The sequence below is a fragment of the Cyclopterus lumpus genome, chromosome 19 (genome assembly GCF_009769545.1).
Source record: "Cyclopterus lumpus isolate fCycLum1 chromosome 19, fCycLum1.pri, whole genome shotgun sequence".
Lineage (NCBI taxonomy): Eukaryota > Metazoa > Chordata > Actinopteri > Perciformes > Cyclopteridae > Cyclopterus > Cyclopterus lumpus.
This window is the reverse complement of record NC_046984.1, coordinates 15,369,217-15,388,774: the sequence shown is the minus strand read 5'-3', so window position 1 is coordinate 15,388,774 and position 19,558 is coordinate 15,369,217. Positions and strand designations below refer to the sequence as shown.

General features: G+C 48.0%; 1 protein-coding gene across 1 annotated transcript; it reads left to right on the top strand.

The window, feature by feature from the left end:
- Positions 1-2,802: 2,802 nt before the first annotated feature.
- hs3st3b1b (heparan sulfate (glucosamine) 3-O-sulfotransferase 3B1b) lies at positions 2,803-19,105 on the top strand. Its single transcript, XM_034559257.1, has 2 exons — positions 2,803-3,688; positions 17,942-19,105. The coding sequence occupies exons 1-2, from the start codon at positions 3,108-3,110 to the stop codon at positions 18,558-18,560; spliced, it is 1,200 nt and encodes a 399-aa protein (XP_034415148.1). The 5' UTR covers positions 2,803-3,107; the 3' UTR covers positions 18,561-19,105.
- Positions 19,106-19,558: the final 453 nt, after the last annotated feature.

Below are 19,558 nucleotides of genomic sequence, written 5' to 3'. Positions count from 1 at the left end.
ATGCACGTTTTTTTTCTTTTTCATAGCACTCAAAAATGTCTCTCTCTTTTCGTAACTCGGGTTCCTCGTGCAGAGTGATGTACACACCGTTTCAGATCTTCTTTGTGCTCGCCTCAAATCTTGGAGTTCACAGCGTGGACGGCGTGCGGTCATCACGGCGGCGGCGTGGGAGCTATTCGTGGTTTTCGATGTGCAACTTGGAAGTGGAAACTTGAAACCTCATGCGCATGCATTCAGAATGGACTGCTGAGGAGACGGCTTAAACTTTATTTTTTCAAATGGGTAAAAATTAGCATATATTCATAGATTATTTTCTTTTCAGTGGTCAAGAAGTCAATGCAATTTTAAGAATTTTAATGAGGTATGTAGTCTTTTTTTCTTCTGGGCTCAACATCAGACGTCTAATTATTATTCAAAGCATATAATATATGATATATCTTAAAATATGTCTGGAGGGGATTTAGTCATTGCTGCACTTTTACTCCTAAAAATTGGAGGAAAAACTTCACACAAAAAAAGTGGATGTATTATTATTTCATAAATCAGAAATATTTCATACTCCCTTCTTTCACTTCTTATAAGCATTAAAAACATGGCGGCTGCTCTCCTTATTGCTGATGTCGTGAGTTAAATCATTCATGTTATTTGCCGTCCAAGTTGGTCTGAGCTTTCTTGCCAGTCAACAAAAAACAACAACAACTGAAGAGCAAAAAGAAATTATTAAAAAAAAAATCTAAACAGGAAAGAAAGTGGGAGAAACTCCGACTCCTTCAAAACCATGAGCTCTGAAATCCGTCAGGAAGACTGGATGACCTCTGGCCTCTCCTCAAAGGTCGGTGGTTTCAGGAAACCCTTAAAGCAACTGAAACTAATGTAAAACTACCCCTTTAAGTCCATGTGAGAATATTTAAGAAATAAAAGACTAACAAACATGGGTGGGAGGAATAAATAAATACTTTTTCAGAACAATAAACTCACACAAACACGCAACAGGTCTTCCTATTGGCCAACACAGACGGACACGTTTACAGACCAATAGTCTATTTAAAAAATAAATAAATTTAAAAAAAGTTAATTTTTTTAACATGACGTTTTCTCAAAGCTTTCGATCCCATGATCTCTCCATTTAATGACTTCGGAGAGACTTTGACGACCAAAACCTACAAAATAAAAGCCTGTAGATAATATACAAAAACATAAATGTATAAGTATATAGATGTGTGTCTATCTCGTTCGATTTAACACGTGAACACCAGCCAGTGGGTCCGCGTCGTGACGCAGCTGCGGCTCCCTTGGTTTGAATTACGTGGATCTGTTTGGACTCATCTCCTGTCGCGGATGAAGAATAGTCCCTCCTTCTTCTCCTCCTCTCTCTCTTACATTAAGTGCATATTCTCCGGCATAATGCCGGCCTCCCGGATAGTCTATTTATTAAATGGTAACTATGTGCAGCCCCGCGACTGAATTATGTCCAGGGGAAAAGAAAACTCATTACAAGGGCTTTTGATTCAGTTTGCTCCACGCAGGGCAGAGTTTACGAGTTCTCTGCTCTCTTTGCTGTGATTAAGGTCATCATTTCTCAAGTCAAAATACTCTCACTATGTTGGAGAAGAAATAAAAGGTCGATAATGAATCGGCCTCGTTGCTAATACTGCTTATTGAATAGACTTCTCGAGTTTATTAGGGGACCTTCATGTCACAAATAAGGCACTAATAAAACAACAAAGCCTTTCTATAACAGTGATACTGTCAACATGAGTAAATATTCACTGTCCGATATGTTGAATGCGTGATTTCAAGCTTTTATAATACAGTCTCAAGTGTTTTTACCGTCAAGTGTTCAAAGTGGCGCAATATTCATGCGTAAAAACCGTCTGGAGACGTAAAGAAAGTTACTGTAATGCGTAAAGAACAGATTGAATTAAGACGCACGTTAAGCAAAGAAAAAAGTTTTAGAAAATGTATTTTAAGTAGTTAGTTCGTAGTTAATTTGCCATATATTCTATTAAATTATATGTGCAAATTATGAATTATCATTGCAGTTTTCATCGGCATGAAGTTGCATAACTTATCGTATCATTATTGCTATTATTTCTCCTAATTGTTCAGATTAACATTAACATTAATAATATAATTAATTATATCACTAAAACCACGTCAATGTTGTTGTAACGAGCTGTGAGAGTCCTCTGTTTAAATGCATGAATATGAATATAAGCGCGTGAACTGACATGTGACGTCGCCATTGCTTCTCATTCAAAAGTCAGAAGTAAAGTCAAATAATTTCCTAAAGTGTGTGTTAAGATTTAAATGGCTAATTGTAGGCCTGCTCGTATATTTTCCCTGAACTATTTCCGTTATTGTCGAAGCTCCTGCATGAGATTGATTTAGCAGTTTTATTTATTTCATAGCAAAAAAAAAAAAAAGCTGGAACAAAAGAATTGCGATGTGTAAACAATGTCACAATCAACAATAACATTTAAAAAGTGGTGCGAAACTAAATGTGCACAATAATTCCGCTCGCGTTAATTGGCGTCGTCGCCCCAATAACAAAGTTTTTCCAAACTCTCAGCTGAGTCCAGCGCGCGCGCGCGCATGCGCCGTCTCCGTCAGCCGAGGCTCCCACGGCCGGGCCCCGCCCGCGCCTCCCTCTGATTGGTCCGCGCCCATCTGGGAACGGCCCCGCGTGTGTCATCTGCCGCGCGCCCATTGGCCGCCCGCTGCCGTCGCTCCGCCGCGCGCCTCTCTATAAGGTCTCGCGCTCCGGCTGCAGTTGAGTTCCATCAAACCCGAGATGAGCCCGGAGCAGCACCGCACCGCGCTGCGCCTGCCGCAGCTCACCCATCTCCCACATTGTAGCCACAAACTATGATTTCAAATTCCTCAATGCCTTTCCAGTGCTGGATTTATCCCCATCTACGATTATATTTAGAGTAGTATTTTATGTGTGTTTGTGTGTGTGTGTGTGTGTGAGTTTTATTTATTCTTTTTTTTGGTGGTAGTTTTGAGGCGAGCATGTGCGTAATTTTGCGAGGATTGTCGAGGTGCAACCGGGAGTGAGTTGGGCAATATGCGCCGCTGGGATATGATTTTCAACCGAAAGGCTTATGGAATATAGCCCGGTTTGCCACAGCCTGTATGTCCTCTGGTCCAGCCCCGTGAAGAAGAAACTAATACTGCTCAGCATCATGTTTTTCATCTGGGTATACATGCTGTACTCCTGCGTGGGCTACTGCTCCACCATGCCAAGCTTGGTGGTGGACCGTTACCGGGGCAAGGAGACCGGCGCGGCGGTGGGCAGGAGGACAGAGAGCGGCAGGACGGACCTGGTGTCCCGTCTGCTGGCCCAACCGCAGCCGTGGGAGGATATAGAGAGCGACTACGAGGAGCCGTCCATCAGGACCGCGGCGTCCCGAGACCTGCTCAATAACGAGCTGGAGGCGGACCGAGCCGACGACTGGGACGAGATGCGCGGCGAGCAGCAGAGAGCCCCGGAGCCCAGCGCCATGTCCAGCTTCTCCAACGGCTCCGGGAGCAAGAAGCTGCCGCAGGCGATCATCATCGGGGTGAAGAAAGGAGGCACCCGGGCTCTGCTGGAGTTCCTCCGGGTGCACCCGGACATCAGAGCCGTGGGAGCGGAGCCGCACTTCTTCGACCGCAACTACGAGAACGGGCTGGAGTGGTACAGGTACGAGGACTGCGGGGACCAGTGGGTGTGTGCGGGGGGGGGAAAACACCGAATGAGAAGCGCGTGGGTCCTTTCGAGAGGATTTAATAGCTCCATTAAAAAATATATATATATTTAAAAGGGGAATCGGCAGTGCGGTGCTGGAAAACAGTGCTGATATAGACCAGTCCGCCAATATGGTATAACAACAAATATAAATATATGCGTTTAATAAAAAATATCGTGTTTCTAAAGAGAAATATATAAATATTTTCTTTATTCATCTCCAAGAAAAACACCAACACCGTTGGAGGCAGCTCAAGAAGCTAATTAACTCCAAATTGGTTTGATAGGACCTCCATAAAAGTACGACAGATTTAAACATGTATATATATATTCATTTATAATAATTATCCAGCAAATTTAGAGTGTATGCCAAAGTTAAGCTATTCAAATATATTTACACGGTGACAACATTTGGTTGTGACTTCATGCCCACCTCAGGCTGTTGGCTCGCGCACATTATTATTACATCTTATTAATTAATACATTTTCCGTTCCTATCGCAGACTCGTTTGATCGCGTCTGTTATTATTGTCGTTATTTATTTATTTATTTTTAAAGCATTGATTGGTGTCACATTACGAGGCTGCTCTGAGATCAGTCCAGGGCCGGCCTGTTTTCTGCGATGCGCAGTGATCTCTATTGGACACTGCGTAACACTGCACCTCCGCGCTGACGTGTCTCCGGGCTCCTCTGTGGAGCCAGAACGTGAACGTATTTGCGTTTGGTGTTGTTGTTGTTGTTGTTGTTGTTGTTGTTTTCTACGATCATGGTGCGTTTTTATAAACGCAATCTGATGTATTTGGAGATGTGTTTGGTGGCGGAGGGACGTCTCACTGACCTTCCGCCTGTCAGCGCCGTCGTGATACAACCTGACCTCACGGATATGGTTTATTACGGTTTATTACGGTTTATTACGTTTTACTGCGACGCATGTGTGACAAAAAAAATGCGTAACGTGGATGATCCCAGTGAGATGAGATCCAAAGAAATTCTTCAAACTTTTTTATTTTTTATTTTATTTGTACTTTCTGAGAAAAAAAGAAGAGACTATTACAGTGTTTCTTCTTTTTATTTTATTTATTTATTTGTCATGTAGAATATTTCACCTGCTAGTGTTCCCAGAGCGGTCTAATCTTCATTCTTATGTCAAACGGTTCAAGTTGCGAGGGGAAAAAGAAGTGATCTGCAAGACAAAGTGAGGATCCCACTTAATGAAACCCGCTTAACACACACACACACACACACACACACACACACACACACACACACACACACACACACACACACACACACACACACACACACACACACACACATTATCCTCTTCGTTTAGTGTGTTAATGTGTTAATGTAATGAGCTACTCGAGTTCTCACTAATCCTCCACTTTGTTTTTTCTCTATCTGGTTTAATGCAAATGCGTCAGACTGGAGGTTTAAAAAAAAAAAAAAAAGTTTATTTTATATGCAAATAAACAAGCAAAGTTTATGGCTCATAAATTGGCTACTTTGATTAAAATCGGCTAATTATTTCCTCCACAACTTTGGATACGCTGTGAAGTCTTTTCCTTTCATGTGTTTTTATCTGAAGTTAAAGCTCCTCTGACAGATTGATATATATATATACAAAATAAATAAATACAAACTTTTAAGTTTCTTGGTCTTGACTGAAGGGATTTTGCTCTTTTTGCCACACGTTAAATATGCAAGACCTCAAAGTGCCCTCCCCCCCCCCCCCCCCCCCATCAATATGCAACATAAGAGAGGAAAAGAAAAGAGGAGCCCAATGGGGAAGCGAGTGTTGGCAGCATTCAAACTAAAGACACCGTTTCCTGCGCTCCCTTTTTGATAGAGACAGATGTACTTTTAAAACTTTTTTTTGGGGGGGGAGGCGGTTATTCAACTCCCACATCCAGTGTTTCACAACTTTTCTGTGTGAAGAGCTGTCTGCTAGTGTTTGGAGGCCATGAAGTTGAATTCCTTTCTGAAGCCGTGTAGAGAAGCCATGACTGGCGGGTTCTCTGTTACTCCCCCCCCCCCCCCCCCCCCCCCCCCCCAAAAAAAAAGAAAGAATAAATAACCCAACATGTTCAGCCTGACTCACTTTTTTCACCCATGGGTGTCTACGCCGTGAAGTCAATCGGCTTGTTGGGGTCTCCGCCCAGTTTATAGTCTTCACTCACTTTGACTGCAGCAAAGAAAAGAAGAAGAAGAAGAACAATAGTTTCATAGAAACAGCTGGTGTAAGCAAAGCAGTCTCCATAGTGGAGAAAGGAAAACAACAACAACAACAAACAGATTGACTGATTATATTTCTTCGAGCCGAGAAAGGAAATCCTTCACTGCTGTTGAGCCCCCCATTAGGACCAGATACAAAGGGGGGGGGGGGGGGGGGGGGGGCAGGAATGTTCCACACAGGGGCAAAATTGCGTGGCATTGAAATATATTCTATGGGAATATGATCTGATCACGGTGACGGTCTTTTATGGTGTGTGTGTGTGTGTGTGTTGAGCAATTCACCTCTCCCTCATTTACACAATCTCTCTGCTGTCCACTGTTTGCACACGCACACACACACACACACACACACAAATGGATGCACATTTTGAGCTGGAATTCCACAAAGTCAACGCAGCTACAGAGGGAGCAGAAGTGTGTGTGTGTGTGTGTGTGTGTGTGTGTGTGTGTGTGTTCACAATGGATGGAGGTGGCTATAACAAGTCTTATTGTGGTTTTCTGATGCACTTTGACAGTTTTTATTTGTGCCAAAGACAAACACACGATTCATGCTTTTGACCGAGGGGTCCCTGTATCAGGAGGTACACGTTTTCACAGTGAGGTCATGCATGAACGCACACACACACACACACACACACACACACACACACACACACAGAGGGCCGGAGCTCAACAGGCCGGTGTGACTGAGTGTGAACAGGAACGCCGCTCCGTTGTTTTCTGCACCTGTTTCGTGGTGTTGGTGAAAGTCGAGTCGACTGGTGGTAACTGATAAGTTTATTAAAAAAAAGTACTTAATAAACGTCGACACAGACCGTTGAAAGTTTCACCCGTGGTTCTTTTTATTGTATTATTTACTCCTAACTCTTGTTGACTGCGGCATCACTTGGCCCTGTCAGTGTGTGGTGCACGTCGCTCTCTTCATATTCCATTTAGCCCTATTGGCTACGAAGGGGCTTTGATATATAATTACTGTGCTGCGGTTTTGCTGTCGTGTCGCGGGCTCGCATGTCTGGGGGGGGCCGGCCCTGTTGACGGCGTGGCTCCTCCCACTCCGAGTGGCTTTAGAATTGAACAGAGGGAGCGTGTAGTCCTACGGTTCCACATGGGTGGTACTAGGGCTTTGCTTCTGGAAAGTGTCTCTTTTTAATTTCTTTTTTTTTAGAATAAAGCTTAAATGTTTGCGAGCTTCTCGGTCATAAGAATGCAGTAAATATTCTTTTTCGAGTGGTTTTGAGATCAAAGGTCGAGAGACCGGCGAGGATTGAATCCGGGCGCCGTCCCATGAGCCTCTATGTCTCCCTCTGGTCAACCTTCGTATCTCGTCAGTGATAAAACGCCGTGGAGGAAAACAGACCCACAAAGTAAAAGCTGCTTATGGTGGGCCCCCCCCCCCCCCCCCCCCCCCCCCCCCCAAACAAAAAAAAGAACAAGTGGGCCATTGTTGAAAAGGAGGCTCCCTAAAATGAAGAAAAAAAGTAATGTTCCGCTATCAGCCTTGCGGATACTTGCGGAAGTCGGCGCTGTTTGAAAGCTGCTATCTAAAGCCCCCCCCCCCAGACCCCCCCCTATTGGTGGTTGTTGAGCCGGAGTCAGGCTGCTGCTCCTGGCCATGCAGAGGACAGTTCTGGATGGGTGCACGCCCTTTTATCCGCTCGCCACAGGGGTGCTCCTATTTCCATGTAGGTGACCCGTCCACCCTCTGTTGCCACTGACCTCGCCCTCCTTCCCTCCCTCCCTCCCTCCTTCCTTCCTTCCTTCCTTCCTTCCTTCCTCAATGGACCAAAAGAGGCCACCTGGTTCTTTGGAGCCCCAGTGGAGGGCATCAAATCGTCACAAGCGCTGATGTTTGCACACACGGGGATGTTATGGTGAAAGCCGATACGTCTAAAGTGTTTTGACAAGCTCGGCTGCGGGAGCGGCGAGTAATAGTCCGGTCACAAAAGAAAATGGGGGAACGCCTCGGACGGCGTGCGCAAATGTCAGCGTGGCCTCCTCTCTCTCCTCGGGGGACGGCCGGTATTGATCGGTCGGGCCTGATTGGAGATAATGTGCAGAGATGGGTTAAGGGCCTTTTGACTGGGGTCAGACCCGCTCGTCTGCTTGCTGACAGGGTGTGTGTGTGTGTGTGTGTGTGTGTGTGTGTGTGTGTGTGTCTGTGTGTGTTGACCATCTGCAGAGCTGCTGGAGCCCACGAGCCCCCGCTGGGGATTCTGATGGCCGTTCCTTCGCAGATTTTCTTCGCTCGGTTTCACGTCGACGAGGACGACCGTCGTTTTGGCTTTTAAAGCGTATTTGAGAGAATCGCTGAGCACCGAGACGCCCTAACCCCGGGTTTCAGTTCGAGTGGAAAGACAAAGATGGACTCTCGGATGATGTGATACTTTGGCGCTCCGACTGTTTCCTGATTCCCAGAACTCGGCGGCTCCTCGGGGACCGAGCGGCCGGCCGGTCGGCCGGCCAACCGTGCAGCTGACAGCAGGTTCACATCCTCTCGGCTCAAGTCCTCCACCGAAGCGGCCAACATAAAAAAAAACAAGTTTCAAACTGTGCCTCTGTGTTGGCTAAACTTCCACCTTGTGTTCCCAGATGAGTGGATTATTTGTTAATAGCCCCCCCCCCCCCTCCCCTCCTATGAGCTGCTTTTCCTTCGTGCTCCAGCTGTGGACTTGCTCTGCAAGAACAGTGTCACATGTCATGCTCGGTTCGGCCTTGGGCGGGGCTCGCTGACCGTCTCTTTAGAGACGCTTTTTGGTCAGCGTGGAGGGACTGAGGCCCCCCCCCCCCCTTTCACCCCCCGAGAAGAGAGAGTGAAACAGAGGAAAAAGGGCCGCTTTCATCCCCAACATTACAAGCGTTTAATTGTGAAAGGGGAGACCTGTGGAGAGGGGAGTGGCAGCGCTGCCCTGTGGTGGCCTCTTCCCCCCCCCCCCCCCCCCCCCCCCCCCCCACACGCACACGCACACACACACAGGACAATATGGCCGCCACAGACAGGAGCCTCCCGCTGGAGGATAAAAGCCACAGAGCCTTCAAGAGGAAAACTCGCTGTCAAACATTCACACACCTCCTGAATTCACACGCTGGATGCAAAACGGCGAAAAAAAACAACAACACACAAGACGCACACGCTCGCTTTAGAAAAAGAGAAGAAGAAGAAGCGTGGGCTGCCACAGAGTGTCTTTGCTTTAATGTTCAACGTCTAAGTCGACAACAAGAAGGAAACGTACTGCAATGAAGTATCGGAGAAGGAAGCGCACAGACCCCCCCCCCACCCCCCCACCCCCCCCCTGCTCGTCTGGATTCGGCCCGTTTTAACGAGCTGATGATTTGGATGTTGCTGCACAAGTCGGAACACAACCAGACCTCCTCCCTCCGGAGTTAATGGTCATTCATTGCTGCTAAATAAACCCTCTTTAGCGCGTTAAGAAAAGATTCCCCCGGAGGCTCGGAGAAACCCTCCTTTAATAGTTATTTTTGTTGGTATTAATCATCCGCTGCCAAAGGTTATATGTTCAGGGAACTCCTCACTGCTTTCAGAAAGAAATGGGAAACGTGGAGGAAGAGGAGAAAGTGATGACAGTAAACCTGTAAAGCTTCACTCGTCCCAGGTATTAAGTCCCAGAGGTAGCCATTAGAGTGAGTCTGCCTCTGGGAAGAGAGGACGCACACACAGAAAGAGAGAGAGAGAGAGAGAGAGAGAGAGAGAGCCGAAGTCTCCCGAGGTTTCCATTAGCCCGGCAGTAAAAGAGCAGCGCCTCATTAGAAGCCCCGAGTGGCGTCCCGGCCCCGCGGCGGCTCCACACCAGTCACTCTCTCCCCATTTGAGATGAACTCCCAGAAGCTGTGAGAACACTTCAGCTCCGACTCCAAGACAACCTGGCCAAACTCAAACTCGCTTCCAATTATCTTCCACCGCGGCGAGTAGTTTTTCCTCCCCCCCCTCCCCCCCTCACGGTTGTTTTAACTGATCAGAATCTGGGAAACCGATCTTTTGTATCTTTTGGACGAAGCCTCCACGCTGCTATCGAACCGAGAGGGAGAGCAGGTTGTCCTACGGAAAAAAGAAGAAGTTTGCAACATGTGCCAAGAGGTTAAGTTGTGGGTTCGGGAACAAGCGGGGGTGTCTGGATTATTGTTCCTCCTTTTTTAGAATCTCTATGGCTCTCTTTAACATTGGGGGGGCTCGTTGAGCACACTGCATGCTTACCCAGATGGAAAGAAATCTGGCAACATGTCTCCTTTTTTTTGATTTTGATCTCTTTGCATATTTGATCCAAATCAGATTGTCAGAAGAATCCTGAGAATTTAGTAATTTTTGAGAAATTGAGTGCACTTTTGGCAAAGGTTGGCTAAAATTTCTTTTAAATAAATATAAGTGGATATGAAGGGGGGGGGGGGGGGGGTGGGGGGGGGGAAGAAGTCTCGCTGTTGGAAACAAACCGTTTGAATCTCAAACATCTCTTCTCCACTCTCTCTTCTGTTGGAGCAGATGCTGCCTCACATGTGTCACCTGGAGGACGATGAAATACTGAAACTAGCACCGATATCTGCTTTTGGCTGCACTTCGTGGCAGAAATGGTTAAAAAAAAGAAAACAAAGCGGGTGCCTGGCGTTCTTCTAGCGGTAATTATCTTGTCTTCGCGGGGGCTCTGAGATATTACAGGAGACAACATCTAGGCTCAAATCCAAAGACAACCGTCGGGTAGCCTGAGGAGTTCTTTCCCCTCTCTCAAAGGAGGGCAGGTTAATCGTCGCCATCGTTGATAATCATACGTTTTGCAGGAATTTGTAAACCATTAACCTGCGACGACAGCTGCCGGGGAAAAAACCCAGCGAAAATAATAATAATAAAGAGTCCAAACGCGCAGGAAGCTCACTGAGTGACATGCAGCGGAGAGGAAATCCCCTCTTTCTCTCTCACACACACTTTGTAGTTCACCTGTCTTCAAAAAGGTGTGCAGGCAGTTACGGATGACAGGCAATTCAAACCGGATGCAAAGCAGCTCGCTCCCTCTCTCTTTGTGTGTGTGTGTGTGTGTGTGTGTGTGTGTGTGTGTGTGTGTGTGTGTGTGTGTGTGTGCATCTAGGGAGGAGTGGGGGTGGTGGCATGTAGCCTATGTTCTTCTGGAGTCGGTTTCATCTTTTATTCATCTTTGCTGTAGCTAGATCAAGGAGTCCTGGGCCTCTTGGTGCACGTCAAGTGTCAGGAAATCAGTCAGAATGGCTGATTCTGCCTTCACGCCTCACACACACACACACACACACACACACAAGCCGACGCTCCACCTGCAGCCCTTTTCCCCTGTTTTTTTGTTTTTGTTTTTAATATTTATTTTTCATCCCGTCACGGTTCATCGGTTTATTTCCCCGTCCAAGCCGTCAGCGACCCTGACAGAGGGCTGGAATGTGTGTGTGTGTGTGTGTGTGTGTGTGTGGGGCCGGCTCCGGGCTAACACCTTCAGCAAACACCCAGAGCAAACACACTGATTAGTGAGGATTACAAGCGCTAAACTAATTCTGCCTCGTATTCTGCGGCGATCGGTGTGTTGAGCGGCGCCGCGATCGAAGGGATCTTTTCACCTCTCTCGAGACATCAAAACGTGGCTTTTATGTCGGGGTGGAAGAGAGCAAAGCAACATCTTTTTTATCTTTTTAAAAAGCTCGAGGAGGAATCGGAGGGAGGAGGCATCTCTCCGCCGTTGTTTTATTTATACCACATGGCGGTGGACTCCTTCGCCTCGCCGCGGGGTCATTAACACTCGGGTTATTCCCCGCAGCCGTCCATGGCCACAGGCCCATGTGGTTCCTTTAAAAACTCCCCTCGTGGCCGTGTCGTTTTCCAAGCGTGCCAAATAGCAACAAATACACTCCAAAACAGACAGATTTTTTTTTCAGTAATTACTCAGTGAATTGAATAATGTGTGCCTGTCACGCCTCCGCGATGCTGCCCCGTCACGAGGCGACCACATGAGAGCCCGACGTCTCGGCTTCAACTCGAGTCGTCTCAGGACGTCACAGAGTGTTGGGGGGGGGGGGGGGCTGGGTAGGGGGTAATATGCTGTCGGGGTGTCTGACCCCCATGTAGTCCATGACATTATACGTGGTGGTTAGTTCTCTATTTATTTATTCTGCTTCGCTCGTCTCTGATGTCGCCTCCAAAAACTGGTCTGGACGGTCTGTGACCGCACAGCACGACCCCCCCCCCCCCCCCCCCCCCCCTTCTCTCCCTCGTTTACTCACATAGTCTGTCATTCACTCTCCCTCTCCCACACACACACACACACACACACACACACACTGTAAGAGACATTCCGCTAAAAAAAACCAACTCCTCGATTCCAGAGAAAAGATGATGGATGGACGGGTTTGCGTCGGTCGGGTTAACTGCTGTGTTTACCCGGGGGGTCAGTAGATTCCCAGGCCGCTCTGGCTTCCTGAAGGGGTCTGGGGGGGGGGGGGGGGGGGGGGGGGGGGGGGGGGGGGGTCTGGGAGCCGCGTTTATCAACCAGATCAGGGACTCCGGCCGCGGGAGGTTGGGTGTCAAAGTGTCACTGGGATGAAGGCTCTTCGTACCAGTTTTGTTCTGGAAAAAGATTAAAAATGGTGGCCGCCGCATAGCGCTTTGACCTTTTTGACCTTCGACCCCGTTGTCCCGGACTCCCTTCTTTCCCTCTTGTTTGGAGAAACGTTCTAATCTTCTGTAACTCCTCCTCGTGAATGTCGCCGTGTTTGGGGATATCCGTGTTCAGCTTCCATCGGGCTTCACTTTTGATTTTATTTATTGATCTTTTTTTGGAATCTGATCCAAACTAAATTCTTTGTACAATTTGCTCGCGTACCTCCAATAATAATAAAATATAACGACGGCACCACAAGAAGGAATAGTCAACTTCCAAAGGACGCTGGCCCCAGATATCTGGAGGAGACAGATCTCCCTCCTTTAAAACTGCACCATCCCGTGTGTGTGTGTGTGTGTGTGTGTGTGTGTGTGTGTGTGTGTGTGTGTGTGTGTGTGTGTGTGTGTGTGTGTGTGTGTGTGTGTGTGTGTGTGTGTGTGTGTGTGTGTGTGTGTGTGTGTGTGTGTGTGTGTGTGTGTGTGTGTGTGTGTGTGTGTGTGTGTGCTTCCATTCAGCCACCTTCCCGGTGACACCATTATTGGGTGAAGCCTGTTCATTTGGAGGCTCGTGCTGGGAGCCCTGACGGATGACTGTGATCGGGACGACGAGGGCGCAGCATTCCCCCCCCCCCCGGGGCTTCCTCGTGCGGGTATCGGGTTACAAGCAGGTGTGGGAGACGCACGTAGATGGACATGTAAGACGTAAGAGACGCGGATACTCGCGGACCCTCTCCAGCATGCGAGGCAGAGACCTCCGGCTCTCCTCAGCCAGGAAATGAACTGTCGAGAAGCTCCAAGTGGCCACATGCTAACACCTGGACGCCGAGCTCCAAAAGGGCTTGAAGACCAGCTGGCAGCTCTCCTCCCCCTCTGCGCCATAAACCATCTTCTCTATTATTTTTTTTTTTTAAATTTACAGCCAAAGCCATGCTCTGTGGTTAGATATAATGCCAGACTCCAGGCACAGCGGAGTGGATTTCTAAATGCCTGGCTTCTGTGTGTGCTTAAATGCTACTTTTGAGAAATATATTCAGTGAGCCAGCCGAGGCGTGCATGCCTGCCTCCCTTTGTAGTGCCCATAATGTGTGTGTGTGTGTGTGTGTGTGTGTGTGTGTGTACTTGCGTCAGCCTGTGCGTTACATAAACATTTTGCTCTCTTCGGTTCCATTTCATCGCATGTAGGCTTCTCCACGCTGCGATCCGAGAGCTTCGAACAGGGGAACGAACGCTGCTTTTATTTACCGGTGACTCCTCCACGAATTCATCCACGAATTCATCCATGAATTCTTCCATATCTGCATGCGTCGTCTATCATCCTGTCCGCTGTGTTTATTGTTTTCTTCTTCTTCTTCTTTCCACGTATCGTCTTTGCATTTTTCTTTCTCTCTTTTTTTCTCTCCGGCGCCTGAAAGGATCAAACACACAACACGTTTTTTTTGACTGCGACCGAACAAAAACAAAAAGTGCTGCTCGAGATCGTTATCGTCCGACGAGGAATAAAAGATGTTTCTTTGTGTTTCCCTTGAAAAAACGGCCCGTACGTCCATGTGTTCATGTGAAGGGGCTCGGGGGGGGGGGGGGTGTAAGAGGCCCTGGGAAAAGAAAGGGAGCCTTTCAGTACCTCTTCCCTCATTTCCTCCCTCTCCGTCTTCCCGCTTGCGAAGTGTCACTTTGCTATCGGACCTCGAGGCCTGATTGTCAGAGTGGAGTTTTTAATGGAAAGGAAACTGGAGCGAAGTCCGCTTGATTACCCCAAAGTAGCCGATTCGATTTCGATTATTTGAGTTAATTTAGTCGGCTTTTTTTGTTGGTCTTCAAGCCCTAGACGAGACATCTTCAAAGCTTTAAATAAATGCCCATGAGAGGAGAGCCACGCCCTCCCCCCTCGCCGGTATGGATACAAAGTGGCCTCCGATTTGTCTGTATTCAAATAAACAAACCCTAATTTGAGATTCAAATGCAGTGAACTATCCCGACACGCGTGAGACGAGCGAAAACCATTTGTATCCAACAGGAAACCGAGGGCTTTTATCCTTTTTTTTTTTGGGTGAGTCTCGTGAGCAAAGCGGTCGTTTAGTCCCGGGATGCTACGAGAGCTCAGCGGCAGCCCGTCATCGTCGGATCAAACGTGACAGGAGGGCGGGGCAGAAGCACCCGGACGGAAATAACCCTCCTCCTCCTCCTCCTCCTGCCGTTTATCTCCAACGGGACGAGGGCTCTTTTTAAAAACTGAAGGCCAAAGGGCCAATCGGCCGCCCCCCCCCGTTTGATGCCGTCATGTGACAAGGGCTTCTGCTTTGTGTCTTATCGCTGCTCTTGGCATGTCTTTGAACTTTGAAGAGTTCTCGATGGGCGACGGTGAAGAGGGGTGAGATGACGAGAAAAGAAAAGTCCACAGATTTATATATATATTTTTTTTTTTGTGTGTGGAGGCACAATCGAGGCAAGGGAAACGTTTTTGTTGTTGTTTACAGTTTTTCCGGAGGCATCAAAAGGGGGGGGGGGGGGGGGGCTGATGTTTTTTGGGGCAATTTTGGCACACGCTCCACTTAAGAGCCCTCCAAAAAAGGCTTCTCTCACTCAAGGTTGAGAAGGACTCCACTCAGCCCCTCAATAAGCACCACCACCCCCCCTCTCCATTCCCCCTCCTCCTCCCTTGTCCCCCCCCCCCCTGTCCACCCTGCCCTGACCGCTGCCCCTCTCACCCCTCCGCTCGGGGGGGACAATGGCTCACTTTCAAAGGGAAGCAGGAAAAGAGAGGAGCCCGGTGTCACCGAATTGCCTGTTTACTGACGGAATCTTTAAAAGCAGCACCTCATAAATCAAAAAGGAGCATAATGGGCATTGTTTCCCCAAGAGCTACTTGTCCTCCCCTCTTCTCTTTTCTTTCAGACGGCCTTTTTTTTCTTTTTCTGAGGGGAGTGGGTTAAGTCAGAGGTGGAGATTTTTTATTCGGGTGGGGGGGTCTTTGGTGCTTTTTTTTAAGGGGTTTCTTTTTTTAAGGGGTTTCTTTTTTTAAGGGGTTTCTTCGCCACTTTCTTTCTCCCTCGCTGTCCAACCATCGCCTGGTTTTATGCTCCTCCAACCCCCAACACTTGATTTTTGTTAAAAAAAAAAAGAAATAAAAAAAAATCCCTGAGCTTTGGATCAGCATAATCTATCTCACTGTGCACGTTGTGACTCGGGCCTCCTCTCTATCTCCACGCCGTATTGTCATGTTGAAATCGGATTAGATGGGAAGCCATTTGCCTCCTCTGTGTCGGGCTCTGGACCCTTTTTTTTTTTTTTTTGTTGCACAAGGAATGACAAAAAAAAAAGCAAGCGGGCATTGTGCGTCCGGAGAGAATGACCCAAAGACGGCCCGGTGTTTGGTTTGCATTCCTCCGAGACATTCGGGTCGTGGCAGAGAATAAAGTGTGTGTGCTCATAAAGTGTGTTTGTGGATACCGTCCGGGAATATGGATCGCTGGCGGTCATGCTCGTGTGTGTGTGTGTGTTTAGATTTCAAAAAGACTATTAATGAGCCCAGTCAGGCCTGTGTGAAATGGATAAATCAAAGTGCAAAACAAAATTGGGAACCCCCCCCCCCCCCCTCCCTCCCCATGCCTTTTAACCCAATGGTGTTATCTCTGCATGTCAACACACGATTTGTCGAACGCACACAAGACACTCGACTAATAATAAAACTAAAAGAGCTGCTCTGAGGTTAGATTCCCCGGCTTGTTTATTTACCGTCGTAGTCTGGCACTGAATGAAACCCCCCCCCCCCCCCCCCCCCCATCTACTCCCTTCACCCCTCTGATGTGTCAGCAATCAAGAAGATATTATCATAATTAGATCAGTGGAACTGCATTAGGATTACACAAATCTGCCTGCACTATTTCCCCGAGCCGTTTTACAGGTTACCTGACGTTACCCTGGGCATCTCCTCCTCCTCCTCCTCCTCCTCCTCCTCCTCCTTTCTTGCACACAAATATGTGCATTGATGGAGAGCCCGATGTTCCATGAATTAGCCATGAGCCGGATGGACGTGAACTAGATTCCCGGGCTCTTAGAGAGCATTTTCTGCTGAGCGGCCGAAGCTCTGGGGAAGAATGGAGCGTTACAGACTTGTGAGTGTGCAGGATGTGTCCGACATTGTGGTTTGGACATCTTTTTACCTTTTTTCTCTCTCTCTCTCTCTCTCTCTCTCTCTCTCTCTCTCTCTCTCTCTCTCTCTCTCTCTCTCTGCGCTCTGTGGGATTTGCACAGCGTTGCAAACGGGCTCCGCCGCAAGAGCAGACAACGGGCGTAGCCGGGCCTTCGCTCTAACTACAGGCTAACGGGACTCTATTCTTGATAAGAGCCTCGGGTTATCTCGTCCTTTTTGTTTCGTTTTTCCTTCTTCGCGTGCTTCAAACGGCTTGTTTTTTTTGCATTTATTGCGTGTCTTCTATATGCGAACCCCTTCCCATCCAGCCAGCAACAGAACCCCTTTTGATCCGGCGTACGCATCACACGTACATTTTCCTTTTGGTGCCCGGAGAGGCAAAAGAGAGAAAGCTAACCGACGTCCCGATGCCAGTCAAACCGCTCTTATCGCCTCCGCCATAATCGAGACGCTGCGGTCGGCCACCGATTTGTGAAACCTAACGCCGAGAGAGCAGAGCGCGCTCGCTTTGCCCCTCAAGTGCCTCTTGATTATACGTCTGCATGTAACATATTTGTGTGAAGCCCCTTCAGCCAGCCCCCCCACCCAAAACCAAGCCTCATCATCTAGTTATCAAAATATCATCAAAATATATATATATTTGCGAGGGGGGGGTCTGAGTGGCTATGTCTGAGTCAGCAACGCAGATTGAGAGTGTTTTTTTTTTTTTTGTTTTGTTTTTTTTGCTCCAATGGTGGCAATTTGGACCACGAGCTCAGGGGAAGACACATCGCATAATGGCATTAACACGCTAATTTATAAAGGATGAACAAAAAAAAAGGCTAATTATAGTGAAATAAATAAAAATGGGAGGTTTGATGGGGGAAAAAAAAAGGAAAAGAGAGATAATTGGAAAACCCAAGCTCATAACCCCTAATAGGGTTAAATTCAGGGTCTGAAATTCCTGTAAATGTTTCGCTGTGTTTGATTGTGTCGTAAACGAGAGCTCTCTGTTTTCTGACGTGAGATATCGTATGAGTGACTGAGCTTGTTGACGTTGGACAGCTGCCTGCACTAATACTGTAGCTTTTCAAGCCCTATAAACGGGCTCAGTGAGTCATTGATTACAGAGCACATTACACCCCATTAACTTGATTACGTTATGCAAGACGTTGCTCCAACCTTACCCTTTTCCTAACCTCCTCTCTTTTTCTCTCCTCCTCAGGGAGCTGATGCCCAAGACTCTGGAGGGCCAGATCACCATGGAGAAAACCCCCAGCTACTTTGTGACCAGAGAGGCTCCGGCCCGGATCGCCGCCATGTCCCGGGACACCAAGCTGATCGTGGTCGTGAGGGACCCCGTCACCAGGGCCATCTCGGACTACACGCAGACGCTGTCCAAGAAGCCCGACATTCCCTCTTTCGAGAGCCTCACCTTCAAAAACAGGACTACGGGGCTCATCGACACCTCGTGGAGCGCCATCCAGATCGGCATCTACGCCAAGCACCTGGACAACTGGCTGCAGTACTTCCCCGCGGAGCAGATCCTGTTCGTGAGCGGCGAGCGGCTGATCAGCGACCCGGCCGGAGAGCTGGGCCGCGTGCAGGACTTCCTGGGGCTCAAGAGGATCATCACAGACAAACACTTTTACTTCAACCAGACCAAGGGTTTCCCGTGCCTCAAGAAGGCCGAGGGCAGCAGCAAGCCCCACTGCCTGGGCAAAACCAAAGGGCGGACCCACCCCAACATTGACCCCGAGGTGGTGCAGAGGCTACGGGACTTCTACAGGCCCTTCAACATGAAGTTCTACCAGATGACGGGACACAACTTTGGTTGGGATTGATGTGGAAAATCATACGAAAGACAATTTATTTTGTCAATTTGTCGACAAGTTTATTATTTTTTCCTTCTGTAATTCAATGGCAAGACGCTGAGATATTGCTATATATATGTAAAATGTACAGAAATCTATTTTATAATAATTTATTTTTATTTCTAAGCAATTAATTCACTAAGCTGCCTAACCATATTTGTACATAACATCTGGCCCACATTGTTTTTTTTTGTTTTTTTTTAACATTCCTCATTTTAATCTTGAATTCGCCTCCCTCGCGGTCCCCCCCAGTTACGCTTTCTGCAATCCAATTTTCCTGCACTGGCATCGGGATCTCATCTCCCTTTCCACTCAATAACAGTTGGATCAATAGGCCTAATTGATCCTCATTGTGTCACTCACGCTTAAAGTATACAGCTGCCCTTTCATTCTCGGTGCTCCTGCTGCCGGCTCTAATGAATGACCCATCCATCAAACGGCGAATCCCATTCCCGGACCACATAAGGGCCCGTGTTAACATTATGCTAATCGGGTAAAGGTAACTGGCAGATCGATCGGGGGCCTCCGCTCTCTAACTGCGCCCCCCCCCCCCCCCCCCCCCCCCCATTAGAAGCCATGTTGGCTGAGAGCCAGGGCTCTTGCCCTATCCGCTCGGTTCAAAGGTCACGCAAAAAAAGTCTCAATCAAATTTCCTCGAGAGGCATTTGGTTTGTAGAGCCGAGCCGGAGCGCCGAGGGTCACGGGAAGGGTGTGTGCCTTGTGTTAAAAAGAAAATAAAGAAGAGAAATAAATCTTCACGTGAGGCATCGGAGGCATATCTGTCGAGCATAAAGATAGAAGAGATGACGACAACTTGGCTTCGCTGAAATCAAACAGACGTCCGCCAGGCCCCGTCTCAGATCCCAGACTAAAGAGATCAAAGGAAGAGGAAAGGTTTTTGTGAAGAATTGCCTCAGGCGGGGCGGGTGGGTGGTGGTGTGTGTGTGTGTGGGGAGGGGGGGGGGGGG